The sequence below is a fragment of the Pelophylax lessonae genome (genome assembly GCF_965119305.1).
Source record: "Pelophylax lessonae genome assembly, chromosome: 1".
NCBI classification, from domain to species: domain Eukaryota; kingdom Metazoa; phylum Chordata; class Amphibia; order Anura; family Ranidae; genus Pelophylax; species Pelophylax lessonae.
The window spans coordinates 817,666,716-817,690,583 of NC_138768.1; the positions used below are offsets into that span (position 1 = coordinate 817,666,716).

The window sequence follows — 23,868 nt, forward strand, 5'->3', positions numbered from 1 at the left end:
AGTGATTGTAAACATTCAAATAAAAAATCAAAAAAATCACAAACGTCATACTTACCTGCTCTGTGCAATGGGTTTGCACAAAGCAGCCCTGATCCTCCTCTTCTAGGGTCCCCCGCTTGCACTCCTTCCCCCTAGTGAGTGACCCTGCAACAAACTGCTTGCTTTGGGAGCACTCGTGCGGGCTCACTTACAAGCCAGCTTTCCGTGTCCATAAACACACACAGAGTGCAGCTCGGCCGCGCCCCCTGATCTTTCCTCACTGGCCTTGATTGACAGCAGCAGGAGCTAATAGGTCCTGCTGCTGTGTCTGAGCCAATGAGGAGGGAGAGAGCGGAGAGAGCTGCTGCTCTAATGCACATCTCTTGGTTGAAACCAGGGTCAGGAAAATATAAGGGAAGCTGGGGGGGGAGAAGGAGTTTCATACTGAAGGTTTTTTGCCTTAATGCAGAGAATGCCAAACCTTCAGCTTTTAGATTCACTCTAAGGAGACATTACATGAGACTGCTAGAGTTCAACATTATTACTACCCCTTTAAAAAATTAATGATTCCACAAGTATGGTCCTTATAGCCCCCCCCCCCCCTTAACCACTTGGCCTCCGGAAAATTTTAACCCCTTCAGGACTAGGGCATTTTTTACTATCCGACATTGTGCTATTTTAACTGGTAATTGCACGGTCAGGCACCATTGTACCCAAGTTAGATTTATGTCTTTTTATTCACACAAATAGAGCTTTCTTTTGGTGGCATTTGATCGCCATTGGGGGTTTTTATTATATAAAACAATCTTGAAAAAGAAAAAACAATATTTTTTACTTTCTGCTATAAAACATATTCAATAAAAAAAATAAATTTCTTTAAAAAATGTAGGCCAAAATGTGTTACATGCTACATGTCTTTGGTAAAAAAAAAAAAAAAAAACAATAAGTGTAAATTGATTGGTTTGTGTGAAAGCTATAGCATCTACAAACTATAAATATATATATATATATAAATACTGGACTTTCTTTTTTATACTAGTAATGGCGGTTATAGTGGGACTGTGAGTGTGGTGGACAATCTGACGCTAACTAACACTGGGCGGGAAATGACTAACTGACACTGACATCACCAGTGATACTAATACAGTGATCAGTGATAAAACTATACACTGTTACCATCAGGGTTACCAACCTCCCACAGCATTTTATTTTGATAAAACTTGGAAAATTTATTGACGGATCCTTTTTTTTTTACTGACAACCTAAAAAATGACAGAACCCTTATTAAAAACCAAGACAACCAATATTTAAACAGTATAACCGCAATATGGAAACACTGACAATACCCACAACAAGTGATTTGCTTGGTTTACACTTAAAAAGTCAACACAATATGACAAATTATCAGCCCCAGATATTTACAGACAGTTGTAAAAATCACAGATTTTTACAAACTGTCCATAAATTTACTGACGTTTGGTAACCCTGGTCACTGTATAAGTAACACTGGCTGGGAAGGGGTCAACATCTAGGGGTAATCAAAGGGTTAATGGTGTGCCTAACAATGTGTAATGCGTGCATTATGTATTGCTTTTACTAATCGATGTGGCAGATTTAGCAGGGAGAAAAAAACAGCGACCTTTCTGCTCCGTGTACAGAACCCTGTGTTGTAGTAAACAAAGAGCTCTGTACTGTGATTTGTTAAGCGGATCAGCAGGTCCCGGCCATAAATCATTGGCCAGGAACTGCTGACTGACTTGTGCTGAAGCGAATCACAGCACAGATCAGGGGGCGCATGCCCCCTACCTGGAAATGCCGAATCACGTACATATACGTGGCCACCCCGACACCGTATATGGGGTTAATATACTTGGACCACATTTGATATTTCAGAGGGATAAAAAAAAAAATACACATAGTAAGAGCCAAAGGACTGCATATGGCTCCTAGGCTACAGGTCGGGCCCCAGGGATCTGCTCCCTAACTGGATGACATTTGACTTGCTTATGGGGTGTATTTAAAAAAAAATTGCTACGTAGATGTCTTAAAGCAAAGCCTCACTGCATCTGAGCACCACAAACCAAATTGTTTAATTCGTTTTTAATATCCAAAGCAAACTCACCGATTCAGTCATGTCTCCATTTTTATTTTGCTAAGAAACCCTGTTTGAAACCCCCCCCCCATGCCCCCCCCCCTTGCAATTTTTCATCTTGATTAAGGGCAGATGATTCATGTAGAATTTACTTCCTGGAATCCATCTGCCCTTAGATCAGGCATACAGGCAGGAGGGTGTGCTTTGGCTAAGAAAAAAAAAACGTCCTCCCCTCCTGAAGACTCCTGGGATCGATGACATCCTTAGCCTAGGCATGGAAACCAGGAAGCAACTGAAGGAATGTAAAAAAAAAAAAAGTTTAAAACAAATAAATATGATATGCATTACTATCTATTTATTAATGTTAGCAGTAAAAGGAATACAGATAGTCAATGTTGATTAGGAGAGTAAAGTTCCACTTTAAAGAGGAAGTAAACTCCCCTTGTTTGTTTGTACCTATAGGTAAGCCTGTAGAAAAGCTTACCTATAGGTACTGTAAATATCTCCTAAACTTGCACCGTTTAGGAGATATTTACTGTATACTGCCCTGAATATGTCATCGGCGCATGCGCTCTGAAGGAACGGCCGCCTGTACCGTTTCTTCAGGGCCTGTGCCATGACCGGCGATGCTCCTTATGCCTTTGTGTTGCAGGTAATTTTTTGTTCTTCATGGGAGTTTACAACCTCTTTAACCACTTGCCGACCGCCCACAGTACAACTGGCTGGCTCAGCTGCGCGAAATGACGTAGCCCTACGTCGATCGTGTGCTTGGTGCTGGGGGGCGAGCGCCACTAGGCAGCAGGGATGCCGATCCACAGGACCAGTGGCCGTGATTGCTCCGGGCACCTGCGATCGCTCCCCGCTAAGAGAGAAGGATGGTCAGCTGTTGTAAACACAGCCCCCCATTATTCTCTCTGAAATTATCACAGAGCGCCTGTGATCCTTCTATATAGGAACACAGGTCTCTCTGGTCATTTCACAAGCCTATCCCCCATACAGTTAGAAAACACTCCCCTAGGCTCACACTTAACCCTTTGATCACCCCTGGGTTAACCCTTTCCCTGCCAGTGTCATTATTACAGTAAACAGTGCATATTTTTAGCACTGATTACTGTAGTAATGTCACTGGTCCCTCCAAAAGTGTCAAAAATGTCAGTTAGGGGTCCGATCTGTCCGCTGCAATTTCCCAGTCCTGCTAAAAATCGCAGATCGCCGCCATTATTAGTAAAAAAAAACAAAAATTAAATAAAAATGACAAAAAGCTTTCCCCTAGTTTGTAGATGCGATAACTTTTGCGCAAACCAATCCAAATACGCTTATTGAGATTTTATTTTTTTACCCAAAAATATGTAGCAGAATACAAATTGGCCTAAAAAGATGAGGAATGGGGAATGTTATATAGCAGAATGTGGAAAATATTGTTTTTTTTTTCAGAATTGTTGTTCTTTTTTTGAGCACAGGTGATCAAATACCACCAAAAAAAAAGCTCTATTTGTAGGGAAAAAAAAGACATTCATTTTATTTCAGTACAGTGTAGCACGTTAAAATAACGCAGTGCCGAATTGCAAAAAATAGCCTGGTCATTAAGGGGGCACATCCTTCCGGTCCAGAACTGGTTAAGCATTCACACATGCACAATGAAAGATTGTATTTTTTGCAATATAATTATCTCCTATGATTGTCAGCTCCATCTAGTGGCTTTAATGCAACATTTTTTTTTTTTGATTGAGACAATACATAAACATCCCGCATTATAGCCACTCCTGATGATCATAGGAGATAACCAAATTACAAGCAATTAGGCAATTATTAGTTGTGCCTGTACAAATGCTTAAGATATCCGCACGGCAAATTTTTTACACACAGACCCCATAATATAATAAACAATTGCCACATTTTACTTTCATAAAATACTCTGTCATCTTTTATTTTTATCTTTTTTTTTTTTTTACATCTCAGACACTTTCTGTGCACATGCACACATTCCGGCATTGGCTGCACATCCCTGCTTAGGGTGGGCTTCCTGATAGTGACAAATGTGGAGCACACCTTCATTAGGTGTCAGCACAGCCCCTTGTAGCCTCCACCAGGGACGCAGGTGACTGGGTGACCACGCAGGGGCACAATTGGGAGGCAGTTGTCACCCCAAAACAGGAAGCGATTGATCAAAATTTTTCATGGCAGGATCACGTATTACTCAATGAAAGCTGCAGATTTGAAAAGATTAAAAAATCATTTTGATTTGATTAAACATGTTAAAGCTTACATGAGATTTTAATGAATGGGTTTAGATCTACTTTAGGTTTCCTGGTGGACTTCTTGACTCAGCTCTCCCTCCTCCTTAGTCCTCCTGCTGTGTCAAATGTAATGAAAATGTAAAATTTAAAATATAGAATGCATCTGTTTTTAATATAATAATGTCATTGTGTATTGTACCATGAAAATCTTCCAAACTGTGCCTTAATAAACTGATTCTTACAAACATTTTGATCCATGTTGATCAGAACCTGCCACTTTGTCTGGATACCTGGCCCGTCCTAGAAGTGCACGTGATGTAATGATATCCGCACTTTAAAATCTGTACTGTAAATTGGAAACCAATTGTCAATTCATGCTGACTGTTCTTACAGTTTGGTTTTGCTACTTTTTGCTCATTCTTATGGCCCCCTCTTGTGGCTGGATACGGAAAAACATTCAACTTGTATCCTTACTTAAAGGCAATGTCTTTATTTAACTACTACTACTATAATGTATATATGAGCTCAAATTATGAAACAATAGGTGGGAAATAAAGACACATTTTAATTTATGTTTCTCTTTTGCTTTGTTCTTTCTTGTGCTTTTCCCAAGTGTAAAGTGTCAAATAGTGAGCCTTATAGTGTATTTAAAGTGCCAGCTCTCAGGGACTGATGCAAAAAAAATACAGTTTTGTGAAATGCTGTAGAGCCTGACTGGCTCTCAACTGATAATAAATCTTCTATTAGTCTGATTTTTGTTGTGCAAGGGTTTAATGGAAAATAAACTAAAGGTACATTTGGGGCAATAATGCAAGCAGCATTTTAAAATAGGTTTAGCTAGTCCCAGTGCGACTTAGTGATGTCACTGCTCTGCTGCTTACTGTTCTCATCGCTGCAGACTCTGACATGAGGAGATAAAGCCCTGCTTCTACCAAGATGGCTTTCCACACACAGGCAGTGCAGAACAAGGCATTGCATTGAAAAAAGAAATAATAGCTATGGAGCAAAAATGAGAGAAATTATTAATAGAAGACAGGGGATGGCCTAAGAGTTAAACGTGAAAAGTCTTGTGGATAGTTGAAAATTAAGTAAAAAAAAAAAAAAATGCTTAATGGTGGTTGCAGCCAGTCTTGAGTAAAACCTTGTGCACAGATAATAAATAGAAGAAAGAGGGCACCACCATCTAAGTGTAGCCATTTATTAGTACAAATAACACATAAAAAATGTATGCACTCACTGCATTTATATGGCCAGGGGAAGACTGGGCCAGGGGGCAGGGGGGAAATTGCCCCTGGGCCGCTCTAATGGCCCGTAAAAAGGCTGCACCGCTTCTGCCACAGACACGCCTAAAGGATTCCTGGTGAAGAGAAGTGAAAAGTCCCTGGTTTTAAGACAAGGACAGAGCGCAGGCCTCCCTCCGGCAGCATGGATGGTGTAAACTGTGTCTGAGCAAAGGCCAGTTTCATGCCCCCAACCGCCCCTGCTGGCCAGATCAGGAATGGCCAGTGAATAGAGAGTACCTGGAGTGAAGCTTCAGATTGGAATGGGGGTCAGGAGGAAACTGGGAAGAGGAAGAGTGGGAGGGGGGCCAAGTCACTGCACCATGGGCCTCTGGTTTGCACTTGCCCCCTAGGCTGAAAGTTGCCAGTCAGCCCCTGAATATGGCATAGACGTATCAATCCTTTTCTCCAGGCAAAGCTGCCCCGGGGATCCTTTGGCCCCTGCTTCACTTTGCCACTGAGGCGAAGATTTAACTGATGAACTGTACTTTATCTTCTCTTCAGGGTCTAACTTGGCACCCCCTTTCTGACTCACTGTGTGTGCTGATTCTTGTCCACTTACTTTCCCTGGAGTGGTCCCCTTCCTGGGCAGACCCCTGCCAAGCTCCCTGGTACTCACGGACACTAATTTTCACAGGGACCTCTGCCACTGCTCAACCATCAGTTTCCCTGGAGCCACAGCTCCACACTCTGGTCCACTAGGCCGACTGCTGTGACCACTTTCCAACAACTGGACAGGAGGAGAGACGGCTGTCACCCTCCTCATGGGACATGGCTTCCCACCCAAAGATGCCCTGTCACATGTGTCCCTGGCTTTTATGGTCAATCCTAGGATGCACCACTGTTGTGCCCTCCCACTGGGACTGCCACAAAAGCCTGTGTGTCACTGGCTGGGTTTCCTCCACTGTCCAACAGGCTCCACTATTGAATACAGCAGGGACAGTCCCTCAGACCAAGTGAATCACACCTGGACACATGTAACAGGCTTCACTAGAAATCCTGCTCCCTAATAAGCAAGAAAGCAATCTGATGCTTTTACCTAGCACCTGACTAGGAGGGTGCAACCTTCACATCAAATTCCCCCTATAACATTAGAGTTCCTTCCCCACTTCACATCAGAGTCTCCCCTTCATATCAGAGTCACATTAAAACCCCTCCTTCACATTAGTATTCCTGTCCTGCTTCCGAAATATAAGCATTAAAGGTGTGATCTCTATAACTGTCCCATCTGTGGTGAGATAGCTTAACTTACACTCTCAGTAGCATGGCAGACAGTGACTCTATCCAAATGGCATTTTGCAGATCATAGAAATCCCAAACATGTGCAGATCACACCAGATGAACATCAGATAGGTTAAAAAAAATCATAGTGTGCCACTGCCCAGCTCCAGCAGAATACAGTACGTGTGATAAATGGAGGCTAAAGCATGAAGAAAATGGTGGGACAAAGTCAGTCCTTCCATCACATTAGAGTCAGCCCCTATCATATTAAAATTAGCGCCCATCACATTAGTCAGCCCCCATTTAATCAGAGTCAGCCTCCAACACATCAATGTCGCCCCCTAACAACAAAGTCTTCAGTCCTCCCTTCACAAATAGAGTCCTACCTTCAAATCTTGATCGCAACTGCAGCCAGCATTGTGTTAGGGGCAGGAGACAGAACAGATCTAAAAGAATTCAGTACTTCCTCCTCTTCTGAAACTCTGCCCGGGATCAACGCAATCTGTTCCCATGGTGTGGACAGGTTGACTTGGCCGCCAGCATCAAAGCCACATATAACTTCATGCATGCACTGCCCTGCACCATAGAAATTAATGATATGGGGCTCCGGATATGGACAGAGCACTGGGCAGCCATGCCAATGCAGCATCACCAAGGCTATGCATTTGCCCCTCTACTTCCCGATACTGACATCACTGCTCCTGGGGGAACATGACTGAAATCTGAGGGGGTGCAGCCCACCCCAGCACTCCCCTAGATCTGGTCCTGCACAAATCAAATAATCTGGACACACTTATGGGAAGTATTTGACACCAATTATTTAACCGACTAACCATATTACCTACGTCCTGTTACCGACTCCCTTACAAACCAATGACTCTGTTCACACTCCTCAGCTGTGTAATGCTGATCAATATCACAGCTTTTTCAGGTGCATGTAGTGCCCCCTAGCTGTGGGAAGTCCAGGCACAGTACCTCCAACCAGGGGCCTACAGTAAGAGGGTTTCACCACCACATACAAGATAGTGACACCTGGACCAGGTTGTTAAACCAGTTCCTGGTCCAGTCACCTGATTAGCTTCAGGCCTGGTCAGGAGCAAACATTACATATGTGCAAGACCTTACAGTTTTGGTGGTTCCAGGTCTGGTCGATAGACTAGCCCAGTGCTGTGTAAGAGGACTGCATTATGGCAGTATTAACCTCCCAGAGAGTGTGTCCATGAAACCTGTCTGACCACTCAACTGCCAAAACTGCAGTCTACAGACCACCACTTGATCATGATCGAAGCCAGCTGCTATATAAACTTCCAAATATAGGCTGTGCTTCTCTCTTCTAAAAGGCCCATAACATTCCCTGCTGTATTGTTGCTGTTCCTTATATGCTTGCATCCACTGTCAGTAATGTAGCAGCCTTCTAGATTGTTTTGGTCTATTCTGTGTTTCACTGGCTGGAGGATTGACTTCTTTTCCCTGTCTGTCTGGAAAGGTTCTGGAATATAGTGGGCTGGAAGAGCAAAATTAGCAGCTGGATATATATTCAGCCCCGGCCAATCCTTGGGGGCAGGTGTGCAAATGGTGGCTGAGAGGGAGTATAAGTACTCTGAGCTCTGGAGCAGAGGGGTTCTTGTCCTAGAGGAGGAGATCCCAGCCTACAGCTCTCTTGGGCAGACTTGTCACGTGTCAGTTGTTCATCAGGATCACTGGAAAAGGTGTCTGTAAGATATTGTAAGGAGGTGTCCTACTATCTAAGGACATTAGTGAGTACAGACTGGCAGGGCCGGTGCTAGACTATTTTACACCCTAGGCAAGACCAGCTACTTGCGCCTCCCCCCCAAAAAAGGCAAGGGATTAAATACTCCTATATGTCATACCCAGTGACCCTGATCCAATGGTTCCTCCATGTTATGCTTTCATACCCAGTGACCCCCCATGTTCCTCCATGTCACACCCGGGGACCCTAATGTCCCTCCGTGTCACACCCAGGGTCTTTGATGTTTTTCCATGTCACACCCTTGGACCCCAATATTCCTCCATGTCATGCTGTCATACCCACTGACCCTGATGTTCCTCCATGTCACACCCAGGGACCCCCGTGTTCCTCCATGTCATGCTGTCATACTCAGTGACCCCAATGTTCCTCTATGTCAGACCCTGATGTTTTCCATGTCACACCTGGTGACTCTGATTCCCCATGGCACACCTGGTGACCCGATTCCCTTTCATACCAGGGATGCTCCATGTAACATCCAGGGACCAGCTCAGTGCAGAGAGTCTCTTCCTGCCTGGGGTTAAGGCCGTTCAGCTCCAGCTGAAGAGGATCATCATGCAGGCAGCACTCTGGTGGGTTCCATTCCTGCCTCTTGGGGCCCCTTAAACAGTAGTGGAAAGCCAGGGCCTGATAGTTCCGCCACTGCCCAAGACACCTGGCATCTTTCTCTGTCCCTTCTTCCTCCCCTACCGCCACCTCTCCCCTCAGCTCACAATAATCATTCATGATGGAGAGAGATTGCCGACTCCTGGCTGCACCCCTAGGTGGCAATGCGCCCTAGGCGGCTGCCTAGTGTGGAAGCACCGGCCCTGCAGACTGGTGTGAGAGACCTCTGAGGCTGTGTGCTGCTGCTATCCCTCATCAGCATTGTTCAAAGGGGACATGGTGCTTGGTTTCCCAGGACAGCTCAGTCTACTAATTGCTTGTGCACCAACTGGTGCAGGGAACTGTAGGGAGTGGCGCACACCACATTAACAAACAGATAGGCCTGTTTAGTTCTATCACGACACTCACCCTTGTTTTATTTCAAAGTGAAATGGAAACTGGTGTGGGTTATGCAACTTATTAACAAAGAGATAGTGGCAAGAGTGGCAGTTTTTAGTATAGAAAACTGCTTCAGTTCCTCACCAGGATGGATCTGGCATACTGACAACTAACATTCCTTTCTGCCTGTGCTGTATTAACAATGCAAAAACATTTCTGGCCAACAATAGACTGTACCTGGCTGTTACCCTGGAAAAGGCAGGATTACCAATTTTCCTATTCTCTCTCTCTTTCAGCTGTGCAGGGGCACGGTTGGGCAGTGGGAGCTTGAGCAACAGACTGCCACTACGCACTTCAGAATTGTATATTCAGACACGGCATAGAAGAGAGAGGAGATCATTCCTAAATAACAGAGGGGCTTCCTCTCACCACTCTTTGTTAAATCCCCTCATAGCTGTTCATTACAGTTTCACATGATTGGCAATAATAAGTCCCAAAGAGGATGGCATAACATCCAAATATTGGTTCTTAATAAGGTAAAAATGTCTCACGAACACTATTCGAACAAATTCTTAGCAGAGTTATTCTTAAAGTTTGTTGGCTGGATGTAGCTCTCATTCATTAGGCACAGGCTTGTCTTGAAGATAGACTTTGTAATTAATTGAAGGTCTACCCAGAGTGCAAAAAAACACACATGTTAATGCTATTAGTAGGATTTATTTCAGGACTCAGTGTCTATGTTACACTATATATTTCTTCTGAGTAAAAAGAGAATTTCCGGAGAAAAACACACCAGATTTATTATCTGTGGATGTAACGTTGCATACTTCTGAGGGCCAGAATCCAGCTGAAATTTTCATTATGACATGCGAGTTCTTTGTGATAGAGTCTGCTTTCCTTTTTATTCTTAGGTGTGTTACATCCAGTACAGCTCGTGAATTTTATCTATGGATATGCCATGGGACTGCAGCCACAATCACGATGCCCCGGGGATTAGAGATACCCCCAAGTTTGGGTCTAATACAGATGTTGCATATTCAATATACAGTACATTGTCCTTAAAATATTCAAAGATAAAAAGCAGAAGTAAGCAAAATTGGAAATTTTGCCTCTGAAAATACAGGACATTTCAGCTCTTTTCACCTATCCCAGACCTGTTTGAGTCCCAAAAAATGGCACCTTGTTAGCTGGGAACATGAGGTTAGAGTTTGTGGATAAAAGTGCCACCTGTGTAGTCTGCACAGGATAATTTTGAGTGAAAGGATATAAGCATTTGCAAAATGTTGTCAAAATTTTGTCAAAAGCAAGATTGATAATTTTGCTACAGAATTAGTTTTGTGATTTTACTCATCTTCCATTCAGTGTATCTAGGATCTTTAAGTGGGAATGGTTTTCTCTGATTTGGGTCACTACAGTAGATAGAAGTAGATCATGGCAGGATGATGTTCCCTCAACTCTGGTGCAGTTGGCTTTTCATTATAGGGTTTACAACACTTCTATCACCTGGTAAAGTGGGCTTCTCATTTTAGCGGTGTAGCACCCTCCTAGGTAGGTGCTAGAAAATACATTTGGTGGCTCTGTTCTGCTTATCAGGAGAGCCAGACATGCTAGTTTGACTTGTCCCATGTTTCCAGGTGTGCTTTATTGGGTCTAAGGGAGTCTGCCCACTGTATCCAATAAGGGATCTTGTTGGACAGTGGAGGAAACCGAACCAATAGTGCACCAGGGTTTATGACTGTATCAGTGGGTGGGCATTGCTGCAATGCATCCTGGGATTGGCTATAAACCCGGAGGGAGCATGTGACAGGGTGTCTTTTGGCGGGAGCAAAGTCCCAGGAGGAGGGGGACGACTGTCTCTCCTCCTGCAGAGTGAGGAAGGTGGTCCAGGCAGTCGGCCTAGGGACCAGGAGTGGAGCTTGGCTGCAGAGTATCCAGTGTGCTGACCAGTGGAGCTGTTGGGCAGAGGATTGAAGGATCTGCCTAAGGGTCTGCCTAATAGAGGGGACCACTCCAAAGAAGTCAGGAGATCAAGGAGCCAGCTCACTCAGAGTGTTACAGTAAAGGGGGTGCCAAGTAATTAAACCCTGAAGATAGGGATAAAGAGGGCGCCAGTAAGGGCCCTGAAGTCGTTCAGCAGTACAGACTACCTCAGAGTACAGCTTGCCTCAGGATAGAGTTTACCTCAGGAAGCTTAAGCAAAACCTTTCACAGTCAAGGGCAAAGTGAAGCAGCAGCCTAGCCATGACTAGCTCAATTTCAGCTTTACTTAGTGTTAACCAGCGTTAACCAGCATTTATTCAAGTCATCCCTGCCTATTGTGCATAGTTCTATTCAGTTGGAGTATCCCACTCATCCCTTATCCTATCCATGTTCCAAATAAAACATAAAAACCAAAGATACTGGACTGATTCTTGCCTGAGGTAAAACACTTGGGAAAATGTCAGACTGTTCTACTGTTGCTAATGGTAACTCAGGGGAACCCGTAACCAGCAGCTCCCTTGGGAGTAGTGCTACAGGGGTTACCACACTTCTATTACCTGGTACAGTGGGCCTCTCATTATAGGGGTTACCACACTTCTATCACCTGGTACAGTGGGCCTCTCATTATAGGGGTTACAACCAGTGCTGTATTCTGGCCTAGGCCAACAAGGCCCTGGCCTAGGGCGGCACTTTGCAGGGGGGCAGCAAATATCCTAAAAGAGTAATCTTACTAATCCTGTGACATAAGGCTGTACTAATGGGCACTGATAAGGCTGCACTGGTGGCCACTGATGGGCTGCACTGGTGACCACTGATATGCTGCACTGATGGGCAGTAAAGAGGTGGCACTGATAAGGCAGCACTGATGAGGCTGAAATTATGGGAACTGATGAAGCTATGCTGATGGGCACTGATAGATTGTGGTTATGGTCTGTGGTTTACAGATGACCGGGTGGGTCATAAACAGAAAGGGGTGTGGCCTTTACAGGAAGGGGTGGGTCATATTTATATTAGGGGGTGCACAAGTTTAGTCAGGCCTAGGGCAGCACAAAACCTGAATACACCACTGGTTACAACACCTCTAACCCCTGGTACGGTTGGCTTCTCATTAAAAGGTTTACAACAATTCTCATCCCTAGTAAAGTTGGCTTTTCCAAACAAAATATTGTACTCACAAGCCTAAGTAAATAACTAAAACATTCAAATCTATGTTTGCACAAAATACATCCTAGCTAATACACCCTAGTTTGCTTAAACTTTGATTTTCAGCATATAGGGTGGGATCCGTGGCAACTAAATGTTCATTGGGATGCATGGCTTCACTTCACTTAATGAACTGATCCACTTTGTGAACTAATAGAGAGAGTTCACACTTAGAGATGGATAAGCTGGCTTACCCTTGCTGATGAGATGTAAAGGTCCAGTTGGGGGTCTGGGCATTACAACCTCAATAACGGCAACAGTATACACCAATATGTGAACTGTTGCATTATGTCACAAATACATTGAGGATTTGCTTAGTACTAGTTGTAGCTTTTCTAAAAATAAAATGTCATTCACTCTTCTCTTTACTCTTTTCATTATGTCCACTAGGAACATGTGCAATGCTGCACAGCCTAATTGGCCCACAGTCAAGAAAGAAAGTGAAGGAAAATCTTCCCACAGGAGACACAGACCTGAAATAAAAACCTGAGGGACCCAAAGGATCTTGTACATGTGTTTTTAATAATGTTACAATTATATATCTTCCAGTGGATTGCCCACCATGTCCCCATAACGCCTTCACCAGAATGTTGAAAACATCATCTTCAACAGTTCTATTATGTACCGGTATGCCTTCAAAAGACGTCAATAGCTCAGGTTATATTTCACATATTGAATGATTCAAAAATCATAACGATTTGATCATAATTAAATACAGAAGCTAGCTATATCTAGTGAGCTTTTTATGCTGCTGGGTTTTTTTGCAATCAAAACATGGAACCGAGCTACAGATACTGAGATTGTTACAGATAGTTGGACACATCAAGTCGATTATTTTACTTTGATTTTAGGTTCAATAATGTAATGTTAATTATAATATTATTTATATTCTATTCTAACATATTTTTTTTATATTCAGAAATACAGTCTCATCACACCCCCTTCATTTGTTTCCTATACCCCCTGGTATGGATACCCCAGCTCTAGGCCTCCCCTTTTCTGTCCAAACCTAAAAATAAAAGTTTCGGTTGGAGTTAGGCTTCAACTGGCATTTTTTTTTATCTTCTTTGGAATATTTCTAGTAACACTAGATATGTTAAAGTTTGTATTTCTGAATGTTAATAATTAACATGCAGAAATTAGGCAGATGGCCTTTCCCATGAGAGTCAGTATTGTGCTGCTAGCTCCTTGTGAACGCTGACTTCCATCTGTGCTTCTAGCGTGCTTTCTCTTTGTTGCGACTACAGACATGTCAGCAGCACATGTAACATGTTTAGTGATCATCTTCAGTGTCTGGATGTTGGCAAATGCTATGTACTATCATTCTGCAGAAAGAGAGGAGAAATGTGTCATAGAAGATCTCCCTGCTGAAATGCTGGTTACAGGTGAGTAAATGCTAAGGTCTCCATTCATAAAGTACTGTATATCCAAAGGCACAACTATTATTATTTTTTTTAATAGACTTTTAAATTATTAAAACTTCTTTTAAGTTTTTTTTTCTTTTTCTGTCCTTTTTGGGTTATATCACTTCCCTTTCTGTTTATTCTGTCCTGGAGAAACAAAAGGAAGCGCAGGGTAGACATACTTTTTGAGCACATATGCAAGGGTCCTCTAGGATTTAGGAGCACATTTATACTAGATGATGGACAGATGTTTGCCAGGACCCCTGCCACTGTCACATATACCTGGGCCTGTGACATGGATCACCAGATGATCAACAATATTTTCCTTGGACAGTAGTTAGTATAAAAATTGTATTCACACAGGGGCCCTATGGTGACTCTGTCCACCACTCAGGAGATGTGAGGAAATGTCTCCAAAGTCAGGGGAAATCTCTACTTAGACAGCTGCCAGCAGTACAAATGTTCCCACTGGAACATTTTCCCCAACCTCGGGCTCTGATGACAATTGTAAAATTTTGGATTTTACATCACTTCCTATTCTTGTGACAATGGTCACGATTTACTATTTATTAAAATTAGAGAAGGTGAATCTCTATTGTGACTATATAGAAAGTGGTAACAATATTATAGGGGTTTCAACACTATCCAAAACCTGAAAAAAAGTTTGGGCTTTATAAGTTCAATGAATGTACTGCACAAAGTATTCCTTTTTTGAATTTGTCAGTTGTCTTATTTTTTGAAAGTTAAGTATAATTATACCAGGGATAGGCAACCTTAAAGAGGTGCAGATCTGAACAACATGGGAGATGTCAAAGTTAACCGGGCACAGTGTCGCCTCCTCACACCTGATTTAAACGTATAATTGCGGTACTACAAATGTTGCAATCAGGTTCATTGCACGGCAATCATGGGTTTAAATAAGGTGGTGAGAAGGCAACATATCCCCTCCTCACTACCTGTCAAACAAATTTGGATCAGTGCCTGCTGCACTTGTGAATGAGCTGTTATTTGCATTCGGCGGTGGCACCCTTAGGACTCATTCACACATAAAGTTGGGGGGGGGGGCTTGGTAAAACCCAGCGGTTGATTCATGGATTTACCACCCCCAATCCCTACTCCCTCCTAGCTGCTGAGGCAGCAACCCAATGCTGCCTGCTTTAACCCCCTGTTTGCTGTACTGCACAAGGTTGCAGGGCAACCTCATAGTCCGCTAGCTGGGATATATTGCATGGGACAGGAGCCAGAACTACAGAGGAGGCATTGGGTTATGTGACTCTTGCTCTATACCACAGCTCCAACTTTACAAGTAGTCCATCTGCATTGCATTTTGTTTGAAGCTCTGAGATGGTGAGTCAGCGAGCCCAGACCGCGATCTACCAATCAACTGTCCGCGATCTACTGGTTGCTGACCCCTGAACTGTACCCTAAACTGAAAAACCCTAGAAAATCAATATATAACTGTAAATGTGTACTTACCAAATTTTGTTTCCTCTTTAAAAATTACCTGGTAATCTTCCAATCCTCCAGCTTTTCTTCCAAAGGGTGACAACATATGTACACTGAGGAGAAGGGATATTAGCATTGTCACTGCTGATAGCCCATTCTACTACTTGCCAATCAGTGCCTGATGCATGATCCAATAGAGTGCCCTACGCCTTGAAGGATGACACAGGGTCTTGGATCACAACTTCTGGCTCCAGAAGGGTGAAGACCTTTGCAACCCCTGTGATAACGTAATGGGGAGAAAAAGAGAACCTTGGCATCTAGGAAAAAATTCAGGAGGTGGTTTACAAACAATCCTTTGGGCAGAGATTGACTTTAATGAGCTGATTCAATACATCTTGAAAAAAGAAAGTCAGTGCAAACCGGAGTTCATGTCAAATTGAGTCACTTGGGTTTCAACATTCATTTTTATGAAAAGAATGAGACAAGAATGCTAAATAATTGTTAGAAAGAGACAATGTAGCCTCACATTACATCTGTAGATATGGAAATATTATTGAAGTAAAATCTGCATACGGTACATCTCTTACACTTATAGAGAGGTCAGTGTGAGGACGCATTTCAGTACTCAGCAAAACACTTTTTTTTGATAAAGGAACAATTTGACTCCATTGCGGTTCTCTGGCTCAATGTTCTGCATGGTCCCAAGGCTGCAGAATAATTTTAATTCCATCATGAATACTGAACACACTGAACAATTGTTGGGCTACATTTCATATAACAGACAAAAAACATTATACAATATAATGATGATGTAATCTGTATTCTGGTTCATTAACCCTTGGCAAATGTAAGATTCAGTATTGTTCCATGGCATACTAATACTTGAAGTAAATTTAAAAATAAAAGCATATGCGTTTTATTTACATACTTACACGATTTTAAAATTTGCTTTTTATTTTATTTTTTCCGAAATGTTTTATTATTTTCTGGATAAGATTTACAAATAAAAGGTTACAAGACAGAGTATATGAAACAAAACATATACTGTGTATATAGGTAAAACAGTATATACAAACTATATAACATTAAGGGCTCTTTCACACGGGCGATCGGTTTTTATTCTCCGCTCCGGTCCTTTTTTTTTTTTTTTTTCACGGAGCGGATGACACTTGTGTCATCCACTCCGTATGTCCGCATATCATCCCATCCGTTTGCGGATGATATACGGACATAATGTAAGTCTATGGGCATTGCGGATGTCAGCGGATGACACCGCTGACATCCGATTTTCCTTCCTTTCCGTTTTTTGAACGGAGGAAAAATAGGGTTCTGTTCCGTTCCAAAAAACGGAACAGAACTGAAAGGAAGAAAATCGGATGTCAGCGGATGGTATTCCGCTGACATCCGCAATGCCATTGACTTACATTATGTCCGTAAATCATCCGCAAAAAAATAGAATGATTTGCGGACATACGGAGCGCCCGTGTGAAAGGGCCCTAAGTCTTACTCTTAACATATTTAGTAAGTATGAATGAACAGTTTGACATTTTGTCCATACCAATAACCTGAGTAAAAAGGAAGAGAACGTTAAATAAAGCAAAATAAAACAAAGTAGAATTAAAATAAAATAAATTTGATCAATAATAAAGAAAAAGTGATGACAGATATTGTTGCACATATTTGCAAAAGTCTTTTCATTCCAAAAGCTATGTGAACTGTTGGAGTAGTTTCCAAGAAGGTTTGTTATGAATAAAGGGTGTGATAGATTTGTTTTATCTCAGTTCTAATCTTCCCAATGAGTTAGTAAGAAAAGCTTTGTTGCACTTTGTTGTGTTTGCTTTAATATAGTTGCTTGATGAAGACTGCAAAAATGCAGGACATATTCCATATAGTGTTTAAAAAGGGCCCAGTCTGTTAAAATCCACAATATTTCATCCTCCTCCTTCTTACTCAATAGCAGTTCCCCCAGGGATGCCCCTAGAGCCTCTTTACTGTGACTTATCATTGCTCAGTTAAGTCAGATCTAGTTGCGGGACAAGGTAATCTAGAGCCCAGGGCAAACATACCAAACTGCCCCCCCAACCGCATGATGTATGAGCATTGTGACTTAGTAAAAATCCCCCCACAAAAAAACAAAAGCAAAAAAACAAACACTAATCTGCATGCTTATCCCCTAAGCATAAATTACCCCTTCTCCCAGTACAAATCTGACCCCCCCTGCTGAAATCCCCACTGCCAGCACAAGTCCTTGCTCCCCCCCCCCCCATCAACCTCCAAGCTCAAATCCTCTCTCTCACCAAATTCTCCCAGCACAACCCCCACCCCACCCCCCAAAAAAAATACCGCTGAAATTTCCCCTCCAAGCAAAATCCTCTCCCCCCCACTCTCATTCCTCCTCCTAGCACAAAAATACCCCCCCCCCCAAAAAAAAAGACCCTTCCTAGAAAAAAATGTCCTACCCCCTCTACCATATCACCTCTTCTAGCACAAACCCCCCAAATCTACCCTCCTAGCACACATCCTCATCACCATTCCCCCTTCCAACTTCCCCCCTCCCAACACCAATCCCCCCTCCCATCGCCTCATGGTGCCATCTTATATGATATCACGTGCCTTCTGCCCAACCCTTCTCCTGGCCCTGATCCGATCACTCATTACAATGAATCCATGTAAAGGAAGGAAGTGGAAAATATGGAAGTCTAGTGCAAAGTGAACAATCTCTCAACATAAAGAAGACAAAGAATAATTGGGCATTTTAGGAAGACTGGAAAACCCCCTCTCCACATCAGTTGTGAAGCTTTGAGGTTAAAAAACATTATAACTTTTTGCATTACTGCTTGGTATGGTAATTGCTTTGCTGTGGATAAACAGACACTACAGCAGGTGGAAGAGACTGCACAGAGGATTATTGGCAACAATATGCCCACCATCAGGAATATTTACAGCAGCTGGTGTAGAAAGATGCCCCTCAATATTATAAGGGACTCTTCTCATCCTGCTTATGGACCCTCTCTGCAACCTCAACACTAGGGATATGCGAACGGTTCGGACTGAGCAAGAGTTCGGTCCGAACATTTGCCTGTTTGGCCTTTCACGGAACACCAGAATTTGCAGGGTGTTTGAGTGTTGCACAGGGGGCAGTGTAAGCTGATTGTTAAGGATCGGGGCCGGGAAACCAGCTGTAGCATCCCTGACAACCGATGAGTCATCAGCCGTCAATCGGTGGCGATAAAAAAAAATATACGTGGGGTCCCCCCCAAAATCCTTACCAGACCCTTATCCGGGCATGCAGCCTGGCAGGTCAGGAAAGAAGAGGGGACGAGCAAGCGCCCCCCCCCCCCGAACCATACCAGGCCACATGCCCTCAACATGGGGGGGTTGGGTGCATGTTAATGGGGACAAGGACCTCTTCCTGACAATCCTGGGCTGTGGTTGCTGGAGTCTGCGGGTGGGGGGCTTATCGGAATCTGGAAGCCCCCTTCAACACCGTACCCATTCACCCAAAAAGTATTTAAAAAGTAATAGACACAAAAAACAATTTTTGACAAGTCCTTTATTATTAAAAAAAAAAAGTAGTGTCCTTCGATGTAAATCCATCGTCAATCACAACGCCCACCGGAAAAATAAAAACAATTAAAAACGCTCTTGCCTCTTGGGAGACCTCCCGCCATCTGCCCACTCTGCGCTTTGACAGTTCTTATATAGGAAAGGGGCGGGCCACCTGGCTACCTCACCCAAGGGCACCACTCCCTTCTGATGTCTAAAAGGACACTTTTGATTTTTCCTGTTTGGCTACCGTAGACTTCAATAGGGTTCGCCGTTCGGGTTATAACATTTCCCCTTTTGGAGTTCTGCTGCAAACCTGACAGGGGGTGTTTGGCCCATCCCTACTCAACACTAATTGTTACACCTGAACAACACAAAAGAGATCAAAGATCACTGGGTACAGCACCCTTTCAAAAAAAATAATAAAAGAGAAATTAACTAGCAAGGCCTAATAAGGAAAACTTAGAAACATATAAAAAAAATGTCACTGTAAAAATAAACATAGCCTACTTTAAAAGTGGACAGTGTCAGTCAGTAGAGCAGTGAACAGTGTCAGTAGGGTAGTGGATGGTGTGTGGACAGTGTCAGTAGGGCAGTTGGTGTTGTCAGTAGGGCAGAGATGTGTCAGTGAGGCGGTGGACAGTGTCAGTAAAGTAATGGACGGTGTCAGTAGGGCGGGGGTTGTGGTCAGAAAGGCAGTTAACGGTGTCAGTAGAGCAGTGAACAGTGTCAGTGAGGCAGTGGACAGTGTCAGCAGGGGTTGGTGTCAGTAGGGCAGTGGATAGTGTCAGTCAGTAGAGCAGTGGATGGTGTCAGTCAGTAGAGCAGTGGATGGTGTCAGTCAGTAGAGCAGTAGACGGTGTCAGTAGGGCAGTGGACTTTGGCAGTAGGGCTGAGGATGGTGTCAGTAGAGCAGTGGACAGTGTTAGTAGGGTAGTGGACAGTGTCAGTAGGGCAAAGGTTGGTATCAATAGGGCAGTGGACAGTGTCAGTGAGGCGGTGGACAGTGTCAGAAGAGGTTGGTGTCAGTAAGGCAGTGGATAGTGTCAGTCAGTAGAGCAATGGATGGTGTCAGTCAGTAGAGCAGTGGACGGTGTCAGTAGGGCAGTGGACTTTGGCAGTAGGGCTGAGGATGGTGTCAGTAGAGCAGTGGACAGTGTTAGTAGGGCAGTGGACAGTGTCAGTAGGGCAAAGGTTGGTATCAATAGGGCAGTGGACAGTGTCAGTGAGGCGGTGGACAGTGTCAGCAGGGGTTGGTGTCAGTAAGGCAGTGGATAGTGTCAGTCAGTAGAGCAGTGGATGGTGTCAGTCAGTAGAGCAGTGGATAGTGTCAGTAGGGCAGTGGACTTTGGCAGTAGGGCTGAGGATGGTGTCAGTAGAGCAGTGGACAGTTTCATTAGTTTTTTTTTTATTTTTATTATTTATTTTGTATTATTTTACACAATTTTATTTATGCTGCTGCAGGGGGGACTACAGGGGATCAGTTCCAGTAAATGCTGCCTCCGTCGCCCCTTCTGTCCAGGTTACCCTTTATTCTGCTTGTCAACAGCATACTAAGTTGTTCCTTTCCTGTACCACTCTGCATATGTAGGAGGAGTAGTCTGGGGTCAGCAAGGAAGGAACATGATCTACCCATCACCTGCCCGCGATCGAAAAGTTGCTGACTGCCATCTTACACTAATCTTCCTTGTAATCCCACCAGGAATCCTCACAACAACCCTTCCTAACACCTTCATAAAACCTCACTATAAACACTCATACTGGGAAACACTTGAAGAATGTTGGACATGAGGGTGCCAACACCAGGGCCACCCACAGAGTGAATTTTGACTGGCTCATCAGAAACTGGCCAAAATTCACTTTGTGTATTGCCAGCTTAATCTTCATATTAACTCTATCATTAATAAACGTAACCTTCTCCTTTAACCTAATTAGAAGCTTGATACAAGTTTGTCCTCTTATATAAAGGAAGCAACACTGTTTTTTTTAATTAAAAAAATGTACTTAAAATGGTAGCACGCACACCTTGGTTATGTCTATACTGAGCTAGGCAAAAGCCTGATATCTCTTAGTGGTACATCTATTTTACACTGAATTATTCAAAAAGAAATACTAATTTTTGACTACCAATCCTACATTAGAGGATGAGGGTGACTGTCATTGAGGTCATTACACTTGTCAGTGTCACAAGACCCTATCCTAACCTGTTCACTTATCCTCTCCAGTTCAAGTCTAAGCACTCTGAAGGTTTTGTCCATTTTTTCCTTCAAGCATTATCTCTACTACTCCACATCTAAACCACACTTTGTTTTTGTTCCCTGATAAGGTCGTTATAAGATACAAAAGTGGGACTTACATGACTTCCTTCCATCTGCTCCTGGCCTTGGAATGGTTGTGACTATCAAGGCTCCAAATAATGAGGTAAATGCTATAATATATAGTAGTTTTCACTTTGCTTTTTCACCGATTCCTTTATTTCACATGACTTGTTAAAGACTTCCACTGTCTATGGGCCTGAAATATTTAATGCAAGGTAAAGACCCAAAGACGCTACATTGCTATTTTTTCTTTACAGTACATGAGCACTGCCAAATTTCTTCTGAATGTAACATTATTAGGTACAAGAGAGGCAAATATTTGTTTCAAATTACCTAATGGTAATTTGCCTGTTGGAACTGGGAAAAAGAACAAAGCCTTCGGGCCAAAAACACTTACCAGCCTATTCAAAAAATGTTTGCAAGTTTTTACAGTTCTTGACCTGGACGCCAAACTACCTATATCAAAGTGTATTTAGTACATCTCTGGAATGCATTAAAAATTCTGCAAGTACAGAAAAATAACTGTTGATGTACAGACATTATAGCGTTGCTACCTTCAATTCTGACCTGAAAAAAAAAACTATTTTGAATTGCTAAGCATGCGGTATCGGCCCTGCCTATTTAAAGCGGTTGTAAACCACTGAAAAAAAAAACCCTGCAAGACAATGCCATATTGTGCTTGTATACATCCCGTACTAGCACATTATGAAATACTTACCTTAAAACAAAGCCCTCTCAGCCTTGCCAGGGCACCACTGAAAGGGCTGACATGTTCCCCCGGCCTTTCTTCTTGATTCACAGGCTCTGGCGCTGTAAGTGGCCGAAAACGTGAGGACATCACCCCCGCATGCACCTTCGGTTTCGGCAAAAAGCTCCGAAGATCCAGCACGGTATGCCTTCAGGGCACATGTGCTGCTGATATCAGCAGGTTATACCTACAGGTAAGCCTTATTATAGGCTTACCTGTAAGTAAAAATAACAAATCGGGGTTTACAACCGCTTTTATTTCTTCCCCTGTTCATCTCCATAACTCCTTCTTGTGCACAGGAAGAAAGTACTGGAATTATCTTTTTACAAAGGGTTTTGTTGAAACCAACATACACCTATCTAACAGATATAGCATAACACGTTCAACAGCGTTTTTAGCAAAGCAAAATGGAGCAAGTGACATTCATTGTTAGGGCTTACATACATCTTAACATTATAGGTAGACTATCAGCAGATTGTTGTACCTGCAAATACCTGTAATTGTCTTCCAACATCTCTTCAAACAGCAATAGCATCCATCTCTTTTCTTTCACCTGTCAAAGGACAGAACCCCAGTGATTTAAAAAGAACAGAACACAGGTGTGCGCGGAAACAATGTAGATAAGACAGCACTGGAGCAGAGCTTTTAAATAGTCCGTTTGGCACCACAAACTGTCACAGATGCAAATGCGCACGTGCATGTGAAGGGCAAGCAACATTGTTCTGCCATTAAAAAATTAGGCAGGCCATATACTTTTATTATGCAAGTTTTTTTTTCCTTCAACCATGGGTTGAATAAAAGAGAATTGTTGGATTCCCCAATCAACACTGAATACATGGAAACATGTGTTCACCACCAGAACCCCAGAAACATGGAATCGAAGACATAAGCACTCTGGGAGAACCTGCGATCAATGTAAACCCAACGGGAAGCCCAAATTTATTCCATAGCCCCGAGCTTCTGCCGATGATCCAGATCAAGACTGGGCAAAAGCCTGAAATTAGAAAATACAAGGAAAAGCAAGAAGATTTTTACCTACCCAGACGCTGAAGCTCTGTATCAGAAAAACCCAGGCCAGAAGCCGCAGTAGCAGCACCGATGCGGAAAGAGTGCTTCGAAAATTCACGTGAGGGGAGGCCTAATTTGTCGAGGCAACAATGGAAGACCCACAAGAATTAAAACCTACTCAAAGGGGAAGAATCAGAGTACACGAGGAAAATGGGGGACAGGGGGCGGATGGACATAAAACCAAGACTGGGCAAAACGGACCGTTGTAAGCGTATAACACCTTGCGCCTACCCCTACCACAGCTGTCCGTTCTTGAGGTGCACAGTAACACTGAAATGCAATGCTCTGAGAAAATCATGTCCTCAGGCCTGACACCGCCAGCAGAGGATCTAGAATTAGAAACCAACTCACCTATTCGAAAAGCACCAAAAAACACCCAGGAGAAAGCAACCTGGAACAATAGGGTCTTAAAAACCAAGGAACATACTGACGGCAACAGCGAGAGGATATTGAAAAGAATATGGAGCGAAATGGGTCATCGAGAATCTGGAGCCAGGATAGAGCGTCTCCAAAGCCGCAACCCCCGCTAAACAGGGAACTCCTTTGCGATGTCTTCTCAATCAAGGAGCGTGAACCAAAAGGTCAAGGACCAAGG

At 43.2% G+C, this 23,868-nt stretch overlaps 1 protein-coding gene across 1 annotated transcript in view; it reads left to right on the top strand.

Moving 5' to 3' along the window:
* Positions 1-13,993: 13,993 nt before the first annotated feature.
* LOC309547671 (transmembrane emp24 domain-containing protein 11-like) overlaps positions 13,994-23,868 on the top strand; it is a gene marked incomplete at its 5' end in the record, with an annotated part of 45,614 nt that continues 35,739 nt past the window's right edge. Inside the window, 2 exons of the mRNA XM_082247572.1 lie at positions 13,994-14,129; positions 21,466-21,560. Coding sequence (XP_082103698.1) covers positions 13,994-14,129; positions 21,466-21,560 — 231 coding nt within the window. The remainder of the gene's footprint in view (positions 14,130-21,465; positions 21,561-23,868) is intronic.